Here is an 18,747-nt window from a genome sequence, read left to right as displayed (position 1 = left end):
ACGCATGATATCAGTGATTAAAGAAGCTGGAACGACCTGTTATTAAATAAGACAAGCGGTTGATCTGTCATATTAACCTTGCAACACGAATCTTGCATACTTAAAACTAATGCTACTCCAGCAAGTCAAAGTGCAAACGCTTCAGTAAAGAGGCATTTGTGTCGAATCTGATCTTGCTATATTTTCTTTAAAGAAGAGTAATTTCATACGACAGACTGGCCACAAGCTTGCTACTACGGATATTGGAACGGATGCTAGCATGGCTACGGATGTACGCACTAAACACCACCAAGAAAAACATTCACATCCGATGACTGAAGTTTCTGATCACATTTATATTTTCAACATTACAGGAAAGTGGCCTCTACTAATTTTGGAAATCTACCGCCGTCTCATACCACTATTATGCTAGAAGAAATCAATTACATAAATAAATCATACCAATTAAATTGAAACATAGAGGGCTGTGTCGGTCAGAAATAGAAACGCACAGGGCATTAAAGTTTTGATTTGATCACAATATGGTTGAAGGAAAGAGGGAAATGGCGATACCCCGGCTTTTTCATATTGCCCATTGTAATTTCAACCAGACACAAACACAATCGCATGTCAGGGGCAACTCGTGGGCGAACGTAAACAAATACAAAAGGTGCAATGTTCCGTGTTGACAACTGGCAAGAGCTTGATGGTGTAAAAATAAAATCTTTGAGGCTGGCTACCGAAAGCGCTGTCAACTTGAAACATTCTCAAAGAGAATGTCAATCTGCTTGATTATGCTTGACTCAGAAGCATAAAATACTGTTTAAAAGGCGTCAGAGATACAATCAGCTAAATTGAACTGTCAAACTTTGTCACTGGGTACCCGTTTGGAAGGGTCCTTGTGATTGGTCGGTGGTTGAAAATCACTACACATATCAAATAAATAGTTATCGGTATACGCGCAGAAGGGAACCAGACGATTTGTCATAAATGCTGGTGTGTGACATATACTGAGCTGAGTGAACAGAGCGCTGTCGTGAGCACCTCACCAGCCGCTAGACCACCGACTGCAATCCTTGCCTGATTGTCCTGGCTCGGCCAGCTGCTCACTCCCAACATACAGAGTCAGCCGAGTGAGGCAGGTAAGGTTAACATCATGGCTGGTTTTTCAAGGGCCAGTCTTTATTCCAGGCTTGTCGTTGCTGCTTCGGTGGCCTGCTTGGCCAGTTTCTACTGCAGTTTGGTGGGCAGCGCCATGGTTCCTGCGAATGCACAGACACTCATGGGAGGACAGCGGGGGGACGGTGACCCCTCACCGCCACTTGCCCATGTAGACAGCCACACACCCCACCGCAAAGGCTTGAAACACCCGCAGTGGGAATCAGATTCTAAGTTTTCATCGTCAAAAATCGCAATAGACAATAACCACCCCACCATGCAACATTTTACAAAAACCAAAGATGCAGAAGTGAGTGATTACAACCAAAGAATAAACATGGACGGATCAAGTACGAGAGAAAACCGTATTCTCCTTGACGACTCGTTGATGGTACGGGAAGAGGAGCAGCCAATTCGGTCGCGGGTCGCGCGAGCTGCTGCCGAGTCAGTTCCAGTTGCCAGTTCGAAATTCCTAGAAAAAACTGTGGAGAGTTTCAACAACTTTGAGGGGTCCGGTTCTGACCAGCCATCCCAGGATGATGTCCGAAAAGGTATGGTGGAGGAGCCTTCTGCAGAGACGCGGCTCGGGGTAGACAACGCCGATTGCCCTGAGTGTCTCCGCAGGAAACAGGAAATGAAGAAACTTCCCCCGGAGAAGCTCCGTCAGATGCGTCTGGAGCAGATTAAGAAAAGAATTCTGAGCAAACTGAAAATGGATCAAGCCCCGAATATCAGCGCTAGTAGTGTGGACATACCAGAGCCCTTGGCCCGGGGACGGATGGTGGAAAATAACAACGACGTCTCAGGAATGGTCGACCAAGAAGATTCTTATTTGGAAGATGACAGATGGGAGGAGGAAGAACTAAACGAAATTGAGGAGAATTATCAGGACACCAGTCAAGTCATCGTCACTGCTCAAGAAGGTATGTATTACAAATCAGGCATTTCTTTGTAGATCATTTACGCACATGTTACATGCACTCTCTGATTTCAAAAAGAGCAGTCACCGAAACAGATCTGTTCAACCCTGGAAGATTTTGATATAATTATAGGTATTCGTCTCAAAATTTACAGGCCACCTAACATAGTAAAATCTGACCTAAGGTCATCCGGTTTTAGGTGAGATACTACTGTAGTACTGCTATTATTACAAACGTGACTCCCACACACTTCGCGGGAGAAATTCCATTCTCGAACGTCTTTCATGAAATGTTTTGACAAACAAGCGTGCCTATGTCAAAATGAAAAATAAATGCACAGTGAATACAACTACTTGTAACCTTTGAACTCACTGTCTGAATATCAGACACCATTGTTGTCTGAACAAACTTCTGATTTGTGTCGTTGAGCTCCTATCACCTATTTAAAAGCAAAGAAAAAATCCAATGCGAATTCACAGTGGTAACTGCGAGTTTATTTAATCTGAGGGAGCAAAGACCAGCTGAGCTTGAAAGATCGTTGGTGGGGTATTCCGGCATTGTTTCAAATGAATTTTGGACCCTAGGGACACGTGCCATTATGTGGCAACGTCCTTACACTAGACGCGTTGGAATGGAAATTTTGCAAGTCCATTTAATATACAGTAGATTTTATTCGTGTTTAACTACTATCAACGATTGTCCCATTATCAGTCTCGTTTGGCAATCAACACGTCGCAAATAATTAAAATAGTGGGTTTTATCGGTGTAATAGTTTAAGAGTCTATTGGGAAAAGGTAAAACAACATTTATGAGGTTTGGCTGCCAATTATTTTGGTCTATGTAATTGTCTAATATGTAAATCATCTTTGAAACTTACCAACGTTCCAATGCTACTTGATAGTACACAGATGTTGTGCAATGCACAGTTCACAATGTGGCCTACACAAATAGTTCGTGTAATCACTAGCTTGTTGGATCTGCAAAGGATCGACTTGGGATTTAGATTTTCCAAATGGGTTTGTATAAACACAAGCAGGCCGACGCAAGAGTTGATGTAAATATCGGCCTATCTCAACCCACAAAAAGAAGAAAAGGAAAAAATCATGAGATGAAGTCAGCACTGGAATTGATATACTGTACACGTACATGCAGCGCTGTTTCAGTGACGCATTTCCAAATCCAACGGAATTAGAAACCTGAGGTTCTTTTTTTCACCGAAATGTTAAACGACCTCGGACTGAAAGCAATAATGTCACACCAACACATCTCAACGAAACGATTGGCGACGTCTGAACACTCCAGTAGCTCTTGTCAAATTAATGTATCAAATGAAGGGGAAGCAGGCCGACGTTGGGTTGTCGCGACATAAATATATAATGCATGTATACAAAAGTAAATATGCAACACAGAACCTGTCAGCAGTTTGTTAATCGAGTTGGTAAAAATCTATACTTAAATAACTAGTATTTACTTGTACTTTACCATTTTTTACAGAAGTAATGTGGGAATAAATATTTTTCAGTGTCCAATTTCTAAATGTCAAGTATGTCTTACCATAACATATTATAAAAATGGCTTTAACACCACAAAGAGACTATGTAAAGGGATGGGAGGGTCACTCAAAAGTTTGTTTGCCACACTTCCTCGACTAAACTCCATTCCTCCTCGGAGCCTCAAAATAACAATTAGGTTTTGTTTAATAATTTGGTTCCCTGCAGTACCCATGTACATTTTTCAAATTTCACATTGATGTTTGAATGAAAATTACACACATTTGCATTTAATTTCAGGTAGTGAACTCGCAAAAATTAAAAAAGGGTCAACAGTGTCTTTCGTAAATTGATCGAAGTTGATATTTATTGTAATCTGTTTAACTATAGGCCTAAACGTGTGTGTCTAAGTACCACTTCCACGTCCCTTCGGATCATAATGCATATCGGTCACTAGAAATCTGTGGCCATCAGTTTCAGAACAAAACACGGATGCCTTTGTAGTATAAGCCTGGGGACAATCAAAAATTTTACCAAGTGATGATCTTAAATCGGGTAAAAACTCTTTTGAAGAGGTGACTCGAAAATTGTGAATGGTCGTCTTCCCTGTCCATTTTGATTGACACTTTCGTCTCATAAAAACCTGTGCGGGTAACATCTGCGCAGAAAAGGAAGACGATGTGCGGGCCAAGGTTTCTTTAAGCATCACTATGACTGTGCGTTCGACACCTCATGCTGAAGTTACTCCACGTCGACCTTCGGCATCATTGAGTGCGTATAATATTAAGGTCGGGATTCCGCAAGGTTCACAGCTCCCCCTGCGCAGAGCTCAGAAGTTTGACTGGGGCTATCACTAGGGAAACGTCGAGTTCATGCGCTTAAGTGATGTCACAGAATGTCATAGACATGATTGATGAAACTCGCACTTTACATGGACCAATTCAACTGAATCAAGCCTGTAACGGTTTTAAGTTGCACACTCTACGTACGCTGACTGTTATCCACTCACTTTTAACTTTCAATAGAGCACTGTCGAGGCACTGTGCAGGCCTACGTTTCAAGCACTTTTCAAGTACTTGTTTTGAAATACTGTTAAAAGGAAGTTCACATTGACATTACTCTGCTCTAAATTACATTATTTTGCACATGGACCATGGATTACGGGAAACACTTTTAACTCTACACAAATTTAACATCCTCGGGAACCCGAAAGGACTAGCCCAGTGCTATTGATACCAAGGAGTAATAACAGTTTGACACCAAGGTTTGTGCAGCGAACGATTTCTATTGCAGGTTTAAAATTACGTTTCGACAGTTTTTTTTTTGTATTTGGTTTCATTGTGCGGCACCCTCTGTTAATACAAACGTAGATCTTGTTGAGGTTAATCCGTCCTTCTAAAAAAAAATGGGTTTCTGACTGTTGATTATTTGAAAAAAAAATTTTTTACTGTGCACTCATAATTCACTTATATATTATCCTGTATTTCGCTCCAAAAATTGATTTTAGCAAGCAAACAATCTTGCTATCACTTTGTAAACACGTTTAGGTGTGATGCCCAGTGGCTTAAGACTCTATGTCTCGCTAAACTTAGCATTTGAACATGTTTACAAACTGATAGCGAGAAAGTGTTTATTGGCAGAACACGGTTTGCAATATGTTACTTCAGTATGTGGGTCTCGAGGGCCGACAGACGATCCCTTTAATGAAGGTTAATTAAAAGTCTGTAGACCTGCTGAGGACAGATCATTGAAAAGTATCCGTTCCACGAAATACCCCCCTCACCGGCAAAAGAGCAGAGAGGCTGGTGCGCTTTGTTTTCAACGGGCGCCCGGTGCGTAAGCGAAGAACGTATACCTTTTCACTGACAGTGCTCAGTATAGCTATGGCATACGTATGCATGACATATCAACAACAACAAAGGTATTGTTAGGCCATCTAGGCACTTATTAGATTGCTTTATACAGCTTCTGAATAAATATCCCCGTCCAAACGAGGTTGCCTGACACCTCAATCTTCACTATAACCTTTATGTTCCGGACGTGTCAACCCCAACATCGTTGCCATGGATACGATTTTGCCGCGCCATGTTGGTTCCCACCTTCCTTGCGCGATCTAACGCCTGGTATAGTATAATAAGCCATTTGCGAGTTAAATTTGAAAAAAAATCTGGTACACTGAGTTATTTAGAATCGGCCGTATTAGAAGCCATTACTGGGGCGCTAACCTGTTCGCATCCAAGTGGTGCAGCGTTTACATCCCTCTCTGACTGGACTTGTCCCCGTCCCTATTGTACAGGGACCGGCAACTGGCTGGCTTTCTGTGTCCGTGGTTTGTTTAGCTCTATGCATGCGCAATTGCTTTCCCTATAGGTTATAGAGATGAAGTTTACAAACAACCTTTCCTGGGCATGACAGCCAAACACAATATGAGAGCATTCTTAAGACAAATGACTGCTTTGGTTTCAAATAACAATACAACCTTTTCCCAATGACAGCTTCCATTCCGGATACATAATACCCATCACGCGTCCATACATCTAGAAATTCTTCCAAAGTTTTATCACGTGACAGTTGCATTTTGGAATTGTTGTATGCTAATTTACTCATTAACATAAAACCGGCAGGATTCCTCTGGATTCATTACCCGCTACCGGTCCCAGTGTTCGGAGGACGTCTGTAAGACGTCTGGAGACAACGTACGGGACGGGCACCAGTCTACTCTCCGACTAATAGGATATCGCAACTTTGTTACCCTGGGTACGATCTTGGCGCGCCATGTTTGTTCCCACCAGCCTTGCGAGTACAGACACGCGCACGCAGTCCATGGAGTCGAGGTTGAGAGTGTGGTGGCCCATCGATCTCCATTATAAAGATACATGGACAGAGACGAGATATGGCAAATATGGAAAACATCCTATTAGTTTTTGGGGCAATTCAACAAAAATCTCTAGGCCTAAAAGTAAATCAAGTGAATGTATGCATGCAGTGCATCTTAAAACCCCCCTGAAGCGCAGTGCGCCCACCATTGTTCAGCTGTGCATTTTGTGCACATACAATGCGCGATGTCCTATCCAGTCTTTATAATTGAGATCAATGGTGATGACCATTGACATCCATAATGGAGATCAATGGTCGCGGCCATAGAACCATAGTAAAGCTGGAAGTGATTGGCCTATTACTTCTACGTTACGGCACGACATTATGTTCGATTACGTTAACACTCACGCGCTTAACGCGCTCACGCGGTTCAGTCCATAATTTTCTACGCGCATGAAGCTTCTTTTCTAACGTCATCAATAGAGTACCCAAGTCTGACGTCACTGTGAGCCAGAAAGTGCAGTGCAAACAAATGAAGTACGCGCGCGTGTTGGTTCACGCTGGTTCACGCGCTAATGCCTTTTACACACTAATGTGCGTGTGACGTATTCACTTCGGTACTCTATACAGGCGTTTCACAATAGTGCGCCCCAAGGGTTTGCAACGCGTTGGCCAATCACAATGCGTGAAAGCTGCCGACCCTTTCCTAACGCGCATTGGATCGACAGATTTCGCGCACTGTGCTTGGTCAACGCATTGCAAACTCTTGGAGGCGTACTATTGTGAATCGCCCGTGTTCAGATGCGCATCACGTCTCATTAGAGCATTTGTACGCGTTTCACGATCGTAAGTGTCCGCGAGGTTACAGGTTGTTTTTGTGTTATGGGACAATTTTGCGTGCCCCTTGTCACCTCTAGTTATACTTATGATCTCTATGGTCGTGACTTGCAAAAGTGCGCGCGCGCTGAAGTTAAGGCCGTGTTTGTCTCGCACAGATCCAGATTGCGATCAGTGATCCGGTGTTGGTTCACTGACACCAGAATCCGCCTAATGGATAGCTTTGAGATCACTGATCACGATCCAGATCCGTACGAAGCAAACAGTAGACGGAAAAGGAGAACACGTAGAACGAAGTGCGTCATCATGCATATTGTGCTCAGGACGTATAACATACGTACTGCAGAAGCCTACACTTTCTGAGCATAATATGCATGTGACGCACGTCGTTCTACGTGTCCTTTTCCGTCGGCGTGGTTTAAACTGAAGTGGTGTCACACTTACGAGCCGGATACTCCCTGTACTGTGTAGACTCCGCGGGTGCGCGCGGCGAAGTTCAACACACAGAGCCTCGGTTTCGATATAGATATGCGCAGACGGCACTAAGTGAAATCCCTCTATAGACCTGTTTCTTTTGATGTCACAATCGTGCTTGACCGCCATATATAGTGCATAGTGTTTTGATGGTAATCTACCTATTCAAGATAGCCTGCAGCATTGCACGTGCGCTTGTCAGTGGTTGAAGCTGTCCGTAGGAATATATGCGATCACCATGGCCACAGCGGTCGTACTGTTTACATTAAGCACAATCCAGTCACGTGGGTGAAAAAGGTCTATACTCAGTTGCTACCTCGTCACCACTTCCTCCGCACGCGCCAAAGGCATAGTGGGAACCAACATGGCGCGGCAAGATCGTACCCATGAGAACGAGGTTGACGCAGTTGTAATTTCCTACAAAGATGGCGTCCAATGAAAGAGATAGAGACATCAATTGCGATCCCATCGCTAGCGTAATTTAAAACTATGGCTGGCAGTGAGTACAAAACACTTCTACTAATGATGAAGGTGCCCCCTCCCATTTTTACACCAATGAAGCCAAATTTGCACTTTCAGTTAAAAAGTCCTTGTTAACAAAGGTGAACGTTTTGCAAACTTTGGCGTACCACACATGTGAACTAGGAGGAGGTAAGTTTTTAAATAAGGTCTCTAATTCTAATTAGCGAGTTTCCCATGATTCAATTTTGTGTCCGACAACTTCTTCGCCGCATCTTCCCTTTTGAGTACCGGTAGTTGGCTTAACAATGAGTCATGTGCCAGATCGTGTAAACGTCTAACGATCTGCTGTCGAAGCAAATACTGCACTATTCTGGTTGGCCTAAAAGCGGGTTGTATTGCTTTCGGAATTGAAGCCATGGGACTGCTATTGAAAACCTAATAGTTCTCGCGTAGGCGTATATACATGTACGTGCTATCTCCTCTTCACGCAGAGAATTATTCTGGTAATTCAATAACATTTTGTGATCCCACGGGTTGTTTGCAATAATAGGTCCCATAATAGGGATCGACTGTCGAAATAGTTCTGAAGATCAAGCTTTTGGGACCCTAGGCTTCCAACTCAGAAGTTTTCCTTCTCAAAAACCTTTTGGTCTGTTCTCCATATAGAGGCAGGGGCCTTATTCAGACTACGGGCAGAGATTGGTTTAGAGATTTCCCGGGTGCGTGTGCGGTGGTACCTTAGGGCTAGTTCTATCAAGGACCGTAGTTAATCATATAGTTCAGAAAAAAAACAATGGCGGAAAAACAGAAGGTGTAAGTACAATTATCAGCAGCAGTAAACAATCATGTTTACCTTACATTTTTGTTACTTTGTCCCTCTTTGACCAGATAATAGTTTTGACTAAAGTCGTCCACACTTCAACTTAACTGCACATGCACCAATTTTGTCATAAAGTCTAGTAGCCACCACGGTCACGTGACTCAGTCTTCCCATAAAATGGTCCGAAATTCTTCCGAACTATATCCTTGTTTTTCGGTCATTGTCGTCAATGATCCACGGTGTTCAAACACTTGTTTTTAATAGCAATCCATTTTATCTTAAGGGGCCCACGCAGTGCAATATTTATTTTAATACAATTACCCTTGAAAAATGTATCTTTGGGATATTCGATATTCCATTTTACTTTTGTTATTTTCAAGTGTGTTTTTTTCTCTGATGTGCAAACTCGGTTATCTGGAAAAACGTGGACAATTTGTAATGTTTGCACATTTAAATGCACTTAACCATAAAGGGGTGTCAAATTGTTTTCATACATTGGGGAAGGGTATAATTAATTATACTATAGTTGCACATAAATGTCCATTGTTTGGGGGAAAAATTGCCTGTGTCTATGGTCAGTAACATAATAGGTGTTAGGGATCGTCAGCGCTGCGCACCAGAGTACTGCTTTATGGAGCATTTTGGCTTGCCTATGTATCGACGCCGTCGTGGGCGCCGACATTTTTGTTCTTCATTCCCTCCCCATCACCCTCACGGTTGTAGACCATTAGGCCTAAATAACAGACAACAGTGATAATTACCCCTACTTAAAAAAATCAGGACAAATACAAATTTCTCAGGTGTTTAGGACACATTAAGGAAAAGCTCATTTCCTTATCTTTTAGTTTCCTTTCAGTTTTAGTGGTTTAATGGATGACCTTCTATCTAGAGACGATCACCGCTCTGAACAGTCGTGAAATCCATCGTCATTTTAAAAATTAATGTCTGCTCTCCATTGCAAAACAGACCTTTTATTTGAAACATCATGAACATCCTTTGGCTATTATAATTGGTAAAACAATGGATGGCCGTAATTACCAAACAGCAAGAATTATGTACAAAGTGTTGAAAAATCTTTTGCCACTTTTAATACCCTAAATAATTAATTTGTTGATTTGTTACTAAATACAAATGCCTCCCATTTGATGCTGATGATGAAAAATGTGCATTTTTAGGTAGTAATATTGTTGCTTACTAAGACTTTAGTTTTGGCAAACTTTGGCTGTCCTTACAACATGGCAGTCAATGTTTGTGAACAAAAGAAACGTCAATAGAGCGATTGTGAGGACAACGTTTCTCCGAATCCACGCGCCATAAATACTCTTATAGCAGAGAATCTGACTGCATGGAAATCGCAATTTGGTCCGCGCAGGCAATTAAGGGCCTTCTGGCCTGCAGCCCTACATGACGCTGGCAAGAGCAATGCGTAATGTTGGCAATCATTGGGTAAAGCTTATTCAAAAATAACGCGAGTGACCACTTGACGTAGGTGCGCGTGATAAGTTTGGACTAGTGGATGTAAATGCTTGGGTAAGGGAAACAAGTACCCAAAGCACGATGCGTGTCCACATCCGTTACGTTTTGCCTTCGCAAACGTTTATGAACGGTATCTGCCCTTCCCAACTACGAACCCACATAAGGGTGTGTTTCTTTATAATTTCACCCCGTTGAAATAATTATATTTCGAGAGAACGAAATAACAGTTCCAGGGTGCGAAATATTATTTCAAGGGAAGGAAAAAAATTCAAGGGAACTAAATTAAAGAAATAATATACTAACTCCGTACCAGGTGGCGGTAAAACGAGTGCACTGATTATGCAAGCTTGTGAAAAAGTTCTTCAACAGAAAAGCATTCCAAAACCTGGTTGATGTTCTCAGAGAAAAAAAACGAGTTGGTCTTACTCTCAAGTCGGCCATGCTGAAATGAAAAGGAGGTTAGCTTGGCAGTTTAACTGAGAGTCAAAATGAAAGCAAATAAATTGAAGCTCCGCGCGGTCTATTGCTATGAAGCTCATTTTGCTAACCATGCTATTCATTGTTGTGTCTGCTCCGAGCGGGAACCAAAGAGGGCGTGTTTTTAAATGACAGTAATTTGGTAGAAGCTCACCGCGTAGGCGCGCAAGTTTATTCGCTTTTGACGCGAGGCACATTAAGTACGCGTAACAAATTTATATTGGAATGTATCCGGTTCATAAGTGTGACGTCACTCCAGTTTAAACCACGCCCACTGCACATGCACTGCACATAGAGTTACATAAATTGATCGACGTTTGCATGGAACCGGAAGTTAACGTGCAACTCCAACGATCGTTCAAATCGTGGCGCGTCCGCCATTGTGACGAAGACTCTTACGAACCGGATGGTCTTCGCGTGTGCGCCGAACGCGTGCAGGAACTCGGTTGGAAAATTTTCCACCGGCCTGTCCTTCTGTTGCTGGTGAGTGTGCACTTCAACCGGGGGGGGCGTCGCTTGTAGCATTACTAACCTCATAAATATTCATGAGCGAATCGGAGCGTGTCATTGGCCGATTCTACTTCGCGTCGTGAAAGTAGAAATGATACGCTATCAGGTGACGTCATAGCGGTGAGCATCCACCTTGCTGCGTGCAGTAGTTTTTTTCTGGTGGCATAAAAAATCCCTCTGGAACCCGCCACTTAAATATGTAGTCTTTGTCATGTAATCTTTACGAAACCAGTCTGGAGTTGTATCCTAATAACTATTACAGTAAAGACCCAAAAGGTATGTCAGCACCAGACTATTGAAGCCCTGTTTCTATGCACATCTGCACTCCACTATCATTACATGGAAATTTAGCAGCTGAGAAACAACAAAGGCGCCTGTGAGTACAAGTAACGTGAGATTTCTGTTTGAATATTTATGAAGTGTAGTAAAACAAATACAGCATGGTTTATTTCGGGAAAAAAATGGGAATTACTGGTCCCGAGGTGTAGGTCAGTTTGACTACCTCCCTCCGCTTAGCGTCGGGAGGTAGTTAAGCTGACCTACACCTCGGGACCAGGAATTCCCACTACTTCCCCTCAAACAATGCTGTATTTGTATACTACAGACATATGAACGCATAGACCGCCAGTCGTGCGCATATAACCGTGATTTTGAAAAGTATGGGCAAACAATCCGGTTCGTAAGTGTGACGTCACCTCAGTTTAAACCACGCCCACTGCACATGCATGCTAGAGTTACATGCATTGATTGCCGTTTACATGGAACCTTGGAAACCGGAGGTTAACGCACAACTTCAGAGATCGTTCAATGGGAGCCTGCAAATCGTGGCGCGTCTGCCTTTGTGTCAAAGTCACTTTCGAACCGGATAGGCGAAACGATGAATGGCAGCGCGTTCAGTGCGCATTACGTGCAACGCACGTACATTGCCTGTATTTGTTTTTATAACACCTCACCCACAGATTCTGTATCTTGATTGGCCGAAAGTGTGTCATGTGACGCTTGCTAGTTTTACTATTTTTATGGAGTACCGAAGTGTGACGTCAATGTGATCCAGAAAGTGCAGTGCAAATGAATGGAGTACGCGCGCGTGTTGGTTCACGCGCTGGTTCTAGCGCTTATGCCTTTTACACACTAATTGTGCGTGTGACGTATTCACTTCGGTACAGTACCAGGGCCAGATTAAGTAATGCCAATGCGCGTTTGGAAAGGGTCGACAGATTTCGCACATTGTGATTGGAGGCGCACCATTGTGAATCGCCCGTATTATTCATAAATACCTCAGACAGTCTCCCTATTCAACAACATACAACTTGACCGTATATTAACATCTGATAATGCCCGCTGATCATAATTCGCATGGTATAACTGTGTCCACTACCACTGGCGTTGATTGGAACTTCCCGGATTGGTTCTTTCCATTGGAGGCAGAGAAGTACTGTTTAGTAACATTTTCATGTTATGCGGGTTCTTTTGCCTTTTTAATGGTTGAGTTTTCCCAATTTTCCCATTGCACAAGCGCCCTGCCAAGGTCCACTACTAACTGTTTTATGTCTAAATATAGAAGCAAAAACTTTTGTAGAGCAAGGAAAAAAGCAATTCATTTTCAAAATTTATTTCGTCAAAAACATTCAAAATAGAGCATATTAAATGTAACTGTTACCATAGACATATGAATCAATCGCCAAACACGAGCAAGCTAAACATTCCAGTTTTGTATCCAAGATTGTCAAGGCCGTGTTTGTTCCACAGGGATCTGGATCACGAGCAGCGATCCGTCGTTGGTTTACTAAGACCAAAACCCGCCTTATGGACTCTGCGAACAAGCATTAGCATCATTGATGGAGATCCAGATCCGTGTGAGACAAACAGACCCCAAGAGTTCGCTACACTAGGATATTAAGCAAACGCAGTGTCAAAAAACTTACAAGGAGTGGATTAGGTTTTAAGGGACCATTCAACACTAATGTTTTTCTTTAACACTTCAAATTGCACTTTTGTGTTTCAATGAACCATTTTAATTGGCAATTTAATCCGTATTTTGGAGCCTCTTTGGTTATCAGTCAACGTGAATTGGCATATTCATGAGAAAATTTGTGATGTCATTGTCATCACAGGCACTGAGTACCGTGGCCTTGTGGTTAAGAGCATTGGATTCGTAGTCGCTGGTTAAGCCGCAGGTTGCGGGTTCTAATCCAGCGTGGGATCATGGTGCGTGTGCCCTTGGGCAAGGCACCTTGTCACTCATTGCCCCTCTCCACCCAGGAGTAATTGGTTACCTGTGAGGGCAGAGATAGTTATTGTCGTTGATTTAGCTGCTTGGCGCCGAAATGGCAGCATCGAGCTGTATATTCCCCAGGAGCTGCAGTGGTATTTGGAATGTTTAATTGGCCCAGGAGAAGCGCTTAGGCACTTAAATGCATTAGGCGCTTAAGAAATGCAGTCATTATTATGTTATGTTTTTTCAAAAAAACGGCAAGATTTTTAAAATATTTTTTCTCGTTAGTTTCGATTTTCTTTGGCAGTTCATTGTTGTATAGATATATAGCAATAAGCCAGCGACGAACCATTTCTTCAAAATGTTTGTAAAATACAAACTTGGGGTTACAAATTTGAATATGAAAACATGTAAGCTGAACAGTGTTTTCCCTGATTTACATCACAGCAACAGCGCCCGCAAATGTCCGGAAAAGCTTGGACAGAAGAAACGTATAAGAATACACAAAAAGTGAATCTTAGATAAATTCATTGCAAGCATCCCTTAAGTACTCAGGAGTACGGAGGAGACAGAAGTAGGCTACAACTCCCTCGCTTAAACTTTCATAAGTGGACACCTCATTACTTGGTGTGTTATTCATAGCGCGCGGCGTAGCCAGGGCTCTATCGAAACTTAGTAGGGTGCGACGGAGGGGGGGGGCTGAATGTTAACGTGGTGGCGTCCAGTTTGTGTTAAAGCCAGTAAGCGTGGTACTTTGAGTTATAGAACTTACACTTGTGTTAATTCCACTGTTTCTGCAGATCGATGTTTAAGATTAAGTGCAAATGACTCAAAATAATTTCGATCAAGGGATAAAACGAAAAGGTGCATGATTAGATTCACAGCTAGTTTTACATAGTACAATTTTTATTCGAATTTTTGCCATGTTTTCTCTCTGTTTGCCAGACTTCCAGTGGGGGAATATGCCCCCGGCAGCTACGCCGCTGGTCATTCACCAGTCACTCATTGATATACTCATTGATATATTTAATTTTCCCCATCCTCATCTTTTTCTCTGTCGGTTTTTCTCCGTTCTTTCGGTTTACCTCACCCCTTGCATAGGTCTTGGTGCTTGTCCACATAAGACGTCCTCCAGTGGTTGCTTCAGCTTCGAAATTACTTCAAACGTGGAGGAGAACATCGTGTCAGCCAAGTTGTGGTTCCTCCTGAATGACAGTCCCATGGAGGTGGACCAAAATCGGACGTTGGTGGTGTCCCACATCGGTACCGGTCGCCACTCTCGCCGGACATCGCTTCACACCGTCACTGTGGTGTATCGGGCAGACTGGGTGACGGTGGATGTCACGCGTGCCGTGCGGCATCTGGTGGTACACGCCAAAAAAAACTACCTATTCGAGGTCAGGTGCACGACGTGCCTGAACACCGGGAACCCCACCAACATGAAGTCCGGGCGGCGGCCCTTCCTCGTCTTGGGGAAAACCGAACGACGTCCCCGTTTGCCCCGATCCATCATCTGCCCCCCGAATCACACAACGTGCTGTAAGGAGATATTTTATGTCTCATTTGCTGAACTCAAATGGGACTGGATCATTGAACCGAAAGGTTATTCTGCCAACTATTGTAGAGGGTCATGTGAGGACAACGTAGCACAAGGATATGGCCACACCTATATCATGACTACAGTGAAGAACATGAATGTAGACAGAGGACTGTCTATAATTCCCTGCTGCGCCCCGATCAAGACCAAGCCCCTGGTCCTTCTGTATTATGATAATGAAGGTTTTATCTATAAGAAACAGCTACAGAACATGATCACGGAGAGCTGTGCTTGTATGTAAAGGAACCTTGAGTTTCTATTATTTATTGAACACGATGCGTCAGGTAGCATCCTGAGATGAATGGTCATAGGCCTATGACAATCAGAGGTAAAAACCGAACTGAAGAGCAGAGATTCCTCGTGAGTAAAATCAATCGATACGGTTTAGATATTGGCGCTTGGCTTGAAACTGTTCAAAACGAGCATGCAGTAGAATATTTTAAGTTCAGTTCAGTGTCAGCTGTCAGAAATATCTAAAAATGGTTCGAGCGGAAACCGAGATCGTTAGTTAAAAGAGCCATTTCTTCCACAGCTCCCTAAGAAATCATTCTGAGTCAATTATTATCTTTGTAGCCGTTTTACCCCCAGCTGTGCAAACTGTGAATTTGAAATTTTCGTTCAGTAATTAGCAGTCGTACACCTATCGGGGCGCTGTGCAGCTTATGCAGCGAAGGTTATTGTAGCGATGGAAATCACAGAGGTCCAGTTCTCTGCGCACGTTCGGGTTCCCCTTGGCATGTCTGTGACCATTCCTGTCACTCACTCCAAGCACCCTGTCCGAGTGAGCAAACCAGAGGACATATGTTCCTACCCCGGAGCTCCCGTGAGAAGACGCTGTGAGCAGACTATAAGCTAGCACCGAGTCCTTTCAGTCTTGCTTATGCACTTAGAGTCCGTTGGAGGAAAAAACAGCAAAACAGAAAATTGATGTTCTAGTGCTGAGAAAATTTGTTGTACTTTTTTAGTGGAAAGGTTACCGGATCTTGGCTGTAGATCTTGGTCACTGTTTTTGGAGTCGTCTTTGCTATTATAAGCCCAGTGGCGTAACTACGAGGGCACAGGGGGGCACGTGCCCCCCAACGGAGGCCCGTGCCCCCCAGGTGCCTCCCCCCATTTGAAATTTTGAAATAGACAAAATATATATTATAATTATATAATTTTTTCCAGTTCCCCCTGAAAAAAATTGTGCACCCCCAGGTGCCCCCTCAGCTGTAGCACCCTAGTTACACCACTGTATAAGCCAATGGATGTTTCAATCATGGACTTGAACCCCCCACCGGCAGTGCTTTTCAGGAAGATGTTTCTTCATTCTTGATTTAAAATCATGGCTTCCAAAAATCGGCAAGTGGGCGTTGCATATATTTTTACCTGGACTTTCCAAATTAAAAGTACATTGTACATAGCCATTTCTACGAAATTAGCCCTTAGTATGGAAAAATTGTTCGTCGTTTGTGTGATAGACATTAGAAGAGTGATTAAAAATAAAGCCTGCTTGTGCGACAAGTTTTTTCTTGAAAATTAATATAAAAATTGCATAAACATGCGGGATAGCGGCCAGCTTTGATTAATTTGTAATTGTGCGATGCATTGTTGGAGTAAAAGATGAATGTTTCTCGAGGATTTTTGCCAGAAATTTTTGCTAAACAAAAGACAGCATTTCAGAGAACCGGAACGATGCTCGTTGCACAAAATGAATTTCTAAGAGATGCGTTGCGGTTGAGATATTTTAGCGACACTTTTGAATGGAATATAGGAAGCAGTTTTTTCATTTACTATTTTGTAATGACTTTATGACTTATTTAAGTATCTATTGTATTTTTACAAAAGGAAATAGTGCAATTTCTTAAAAAAAGAAGCTTACGTAATTTGCAGAATTTCTTTGAAACTAATTTTTTAACTATCTTTTTGCAGTGTCTTATTTGGATAATCATGATGTGCCCAGTCGCATTTAAAAATCATGTTCTGCATTAATGTCTGCACCAAGCATGAATGTTGTCTATATTATCAGCAAGACTGGTGGTACAGCCTTTTTGAATTCGTGTTTTGTTTGATGTTACGAGAGAGAAAAGTAATTGAGTGGTCTAATTTTACAATGTAATTAGAATGTCATTATTAATTATGTAACTGCATGTTTAATTGGGGTTTGCATTAGGAATATAGTTAACCAGTATCCAAAGTTCAGAAACTGGAATCGAATAATATGCAGCCATAAAATCGAATGCGAAAAAAAAGCATTCAATGATAAGCCCTATGTTTAATGTTTAGTTCGTTTCTTTCAAAGTGTTGTTGGAATTTGATAAAGTTAAAAACTAAAAGAATAAATGATCTTTTAACTAAAAATGCATCATTAATGTGTCAACGCAAGATAAGGATTGAATGTGAACGTAGTGTTGGCATTTTAAGTGTCTTGTTCATTTCATTTCTGAATCGAGCGGTGTTTGTTTATTTGAAAGGCTTATTTTACAAGTTTGTAAAAAGGATAAAGATATATTAATGTTTGACTGTCCTGTGTTATAAGTGTAGAATATGTGATTAACGATTACTTGAAGAGGCTGTGGTTTGGGGGGAAATACTTCTAAAATGCCAGTGAGGGTACTTTTTCAAAACATCATCTTGAATGAGTATTTTAATTTGATTAAACGTTCAATGCGCCAAGCGCATTCAATATGCAAGCACGTATAACATTTTGTAAATTGTTCATACAAATTACGAATATTCGATAAATATCAAATTTAATTTCATAGCCTTATCGTTTAAATAAAGATATCTTTCTGATAACAGAACTTAAGCTCGATATTTCACTTTTTTATTTTACAATATATTTCCAACATATGCCCTGCGTAAGATTTTTGGAATAACAAGAATACCAAGAAGTAAATTTTGAAAAGTTTATTGTGCAGAAAATATTACAAGTCCTTGGCCGAAACTCATATCTCACAATTTAATCAACTTTGTGGCCGTGTTATTATTATAGAAAACGACACTGGGAGAATACTTTATATGCGTAACGATTACCAGACACCTTTTTATGTGAATAAAATGAGAAGCCTTTTATACTCCTTCGTCTACATGGGGGGGGGGGCGGTAGGAAGCAAGTGTACACGAAAGAAGAATTTGTGGTATATTATCTTGTTTTAAAATTTACTTTAGTTATTTTTGAAAATTATCCCCCTTCTTTTTTTATATACTATTTTTTGTCTCAGAGGGGGGGTTCCGACCAACAGGTGTTTATGGTTTGTTGTTAAGGAGCACCTTTTGTTGCTCTGACGGCGTGCAACCGGGAGATGTTTGAAAAGTTGATACGTTCTTCATGGCTCTTGGACGTCTCTTACAGGTGACTGCGGGACCCCAGTCTCTAGGACAAGCTTCCAAAAGACATGTAAAACGTTTCACCAAATCACGGCAACCATGAATAGCGCCCCCGTACGCCCGGATGCACCACTCACGTCATGAATTTCTTGAAACAGGATTTGGGGGAAGTAGACCGTCTAACCCAGAAGAATTGCGTTGTCAGT

General features: G+C 42.1%; 1 protein-coding gene across 1 annotated transcript; it reads left to right on the top strand.

The window, feature by feature from the left end:
- The first annotated feature begins 762 nt into the window (after window positions 1-762).
- LOC110987262 (growth/differentiation factor 8-like) lies at window positions 763-18,015 on the top strand. The gene is made up of 2 exons (XM_022249842.2): window positions 763-2,060; window positions 14,737-18,015. The coding sequence occupies exons 1-2, from the start codon at window positions 1,136-1,138 to the stop codon at window positions 15,471-15,473; spliced, it is 1,662 nt and encodes a 553-aa protein (XP_022105534.2). The 5' UTR covers window positions 763-1,135; the 3' UTR covers window positions 15,474-18,015.
- The last annotated feature ends 732 nt before the right edge of the window (window positions 18,016-18,747 follow it).

The sequence above is a fragment of the Acanthaster planci genome, linkage group LG12 (genome assembly GCF_054643075.1).
Source record: "Acanthaster planci isolate LZ-2023a linkage group LG12, COTS_SCS, whole genome shotgun sequence".
NCBI classification, from domain to species: Eukaryota; Metazoa; Echinodermata; class Asteroidea; order Valvatida; family Acanthasteridae; genus Acanthaster; species Acanthaster planci.
Note: the sequence above shows the minus strand (reverse complement) of the source record. Positions and strands in the feature narration are given on the sequence as shown.